At 37.9% G+C, this 1900-nt stretch overlaps 1 protein-coding gene across 1 annotated transcript in view; it reads right to left on the bottom strand.

Moving 5' to 3' along the window:
* LOC107578017 (perilipin-2-like) overlaps window positions 1-1103 on the bottom strand; it is a 5625-nt gene extending 4522 nt beyond the window's left edge. The window contains exons 1-4 of the mRNA XM_016264025.1: window positions 1017-1103; window positions 805-856; window positions 518-713; window positions 350-432 (exon numbers count right to left, since the gene is read on the bottom strand). Coding sequence (XP_016119511.1) covers window positions 350-432; window positions 518-713; window positions 805-834 — 309 coding nt within the window. The 5' untranslated portion in view covers window positions 835-856; window positions 1017-1103. The remainder of the gene's footprint in view (window positions 1-349; window positions 433-517; window positions 714-804; window positions 857-1016) is intronic.
* Window positions 1104-1900: the final 797 nt, after the last annotated feature.

A 1900-nucleotide genomic window follows, 5' to 3' on the forward strand; every position in this document is an offset into this window, starting at 1 on the left:
TCAACATTGAACTGACTCAAGCTGAACTCCGGACACTACTGTCTTCAGTTGAGCTGCTAATCGCTGAATTGAACTTGTTTCATAATAAATGAACTTTACACAGTTATTGAACCGAACTGAACTGACAGGAGCTGAATATAGACACTATTGTCTTGCTACAGCTGCTTTATAGCAGATTTTTGACAACCACTCACTTGAGATCTCGGCAAAAGCCAATGAAAATTATCCAATCAATTCCTGATAAACAAAATCAAGTCCCACTTGAATATACATCACAGTAGGGAAGAAAAGATGATTGCAACTTCCGTTTCATGCCGACTTTAACATTTAGGCAAATATTACATAATACCTGATCAGATGGCTTGTGTAGGATCGGCAGGGTCCTTTCTATCTTATCCAGTCCTTTGCATGCCAGGTCATTTGCCATAGAGACTACAGAGAGACAGAAACATTAAGTAAATACATATTCACACTAAAATCAGCCCCGATCTTAACCTGCAAACAACATTCAACTTACTCTGAGGCTCTAGCTTGCCAATGATTGGTAAAGCACTGTGAAAAGCAGCTGAGGTTATGGATTTCACACCATTCTCAGCCACCTCACACACAGACTTCAAGTACGGATGGTTGTTCTTGGTGTTGCAGTACACATTTGACACCAAGTCATAGGTGGATATAACCAAGGGAAGGTGAACTATGCGTTCAACCACATTCTAGAAAGGAACAGACAGGAATGAACAGATTAACTGACATTCAAACCAACAAACATATATATACTGTGTATATAGATAATATATAACAAACCTGGTTATTCACAATGTCCATAGAAGCCATGCCACTTTAGTTAGCAGAAAATCTGCAAAAGATCAGTCAAACTGTCATAGCAAACAGAGATTCCTTTCTTTCTTCTACTATAAGCTTTACTAAAGATAAAGTAGCCTATTTAATCCAGTAAATAACATTAACAATGAAAGAGGTTTAAATATCAGCATAAGAATAAAGAAAGAGATCTTCACCTGTTGTGCTGTCTGAGGTTGTGGACTGACTCTCAGCTGCTGTGCTGAGGACTGAGCGACTGCTCCGGGTCTTATAGACTGTAGGAGACGTCATGACGACTGATGTAGTCCAAAGGTCGGGGATTTCACTGAATGACATAAACAGTGTTTGCTAAGATCGTTTTTACACACAATTTTCTGGTACTTCTGTAAAGTTGAAAACATTCACAGTTGCGCCTGTGTAGCCGTTTCACGCCTGAAACTTGTGACTGGTGCAGATTTGGGTTTAGGAAACTAGCATCCGACACATTAATGCAGCAACTTCCCGTTTTACTGACTTAATAACTGAGTAATGTAGGTGAAGGTTCACACAGAGTCAGTTCAGGTGAAGTAGGGCAAGTAATTGTGATCGTTTGCCCTCTGCTTATCAGGAGTTCACCGTCACAAAGCAATTTGTAATCCTGAAAATGTTGTCATCTGTCTGGCATCCTCCTCCTCGCCACAGTGGACGTGCCATCGCTTCAACATCTCACTCACTAAACACAAGGAACACTCACGGGCAGATAAGAACAGGTTAAAACAAACCTGAAGAATATAAATGACTTATACAGGAAACTTGAATGTTTTAAATTAATTGTTGGATCGTCACTTAACTTAATTTACATTTACATGAAACAACACTAAAATAAATTTTCATCGTTTGGTTAAAAAATATAAAAATAAATAAATAGTTAGCCTATTTATTAAAACCACGTCTATTCCAGTATATCATCTGTCAGACAATCAATGTCATGCATGTTAATATCTATATTTATTTATTTATTAACTCAGCTATTCGGCTATTAAACTAACTTCTCGCCTTAATTATCTTAAATTGCTATTCTCTTTCTTACCGGTTGCCAAAT

This window comes from Sinocyclocheilus grahami, unplaced genomic scaffold, assembly GCF_001515645.1.
Source record: "Sinocyclocheilus grahami isolate Dianchi unplaced genomic scaffold, SAMN03320097.WGS_v1.1 scaffold8328.1, whole genome shotgun sequence".
In the NCBI taxonomy this organism is placed as follows: Eukaryota; Metazoa; Chordata; class Actinopteri; order Cypriniformes; family Cyprinidae; genus Sinocyclocheilus; species Sinocyclocheilus grahami.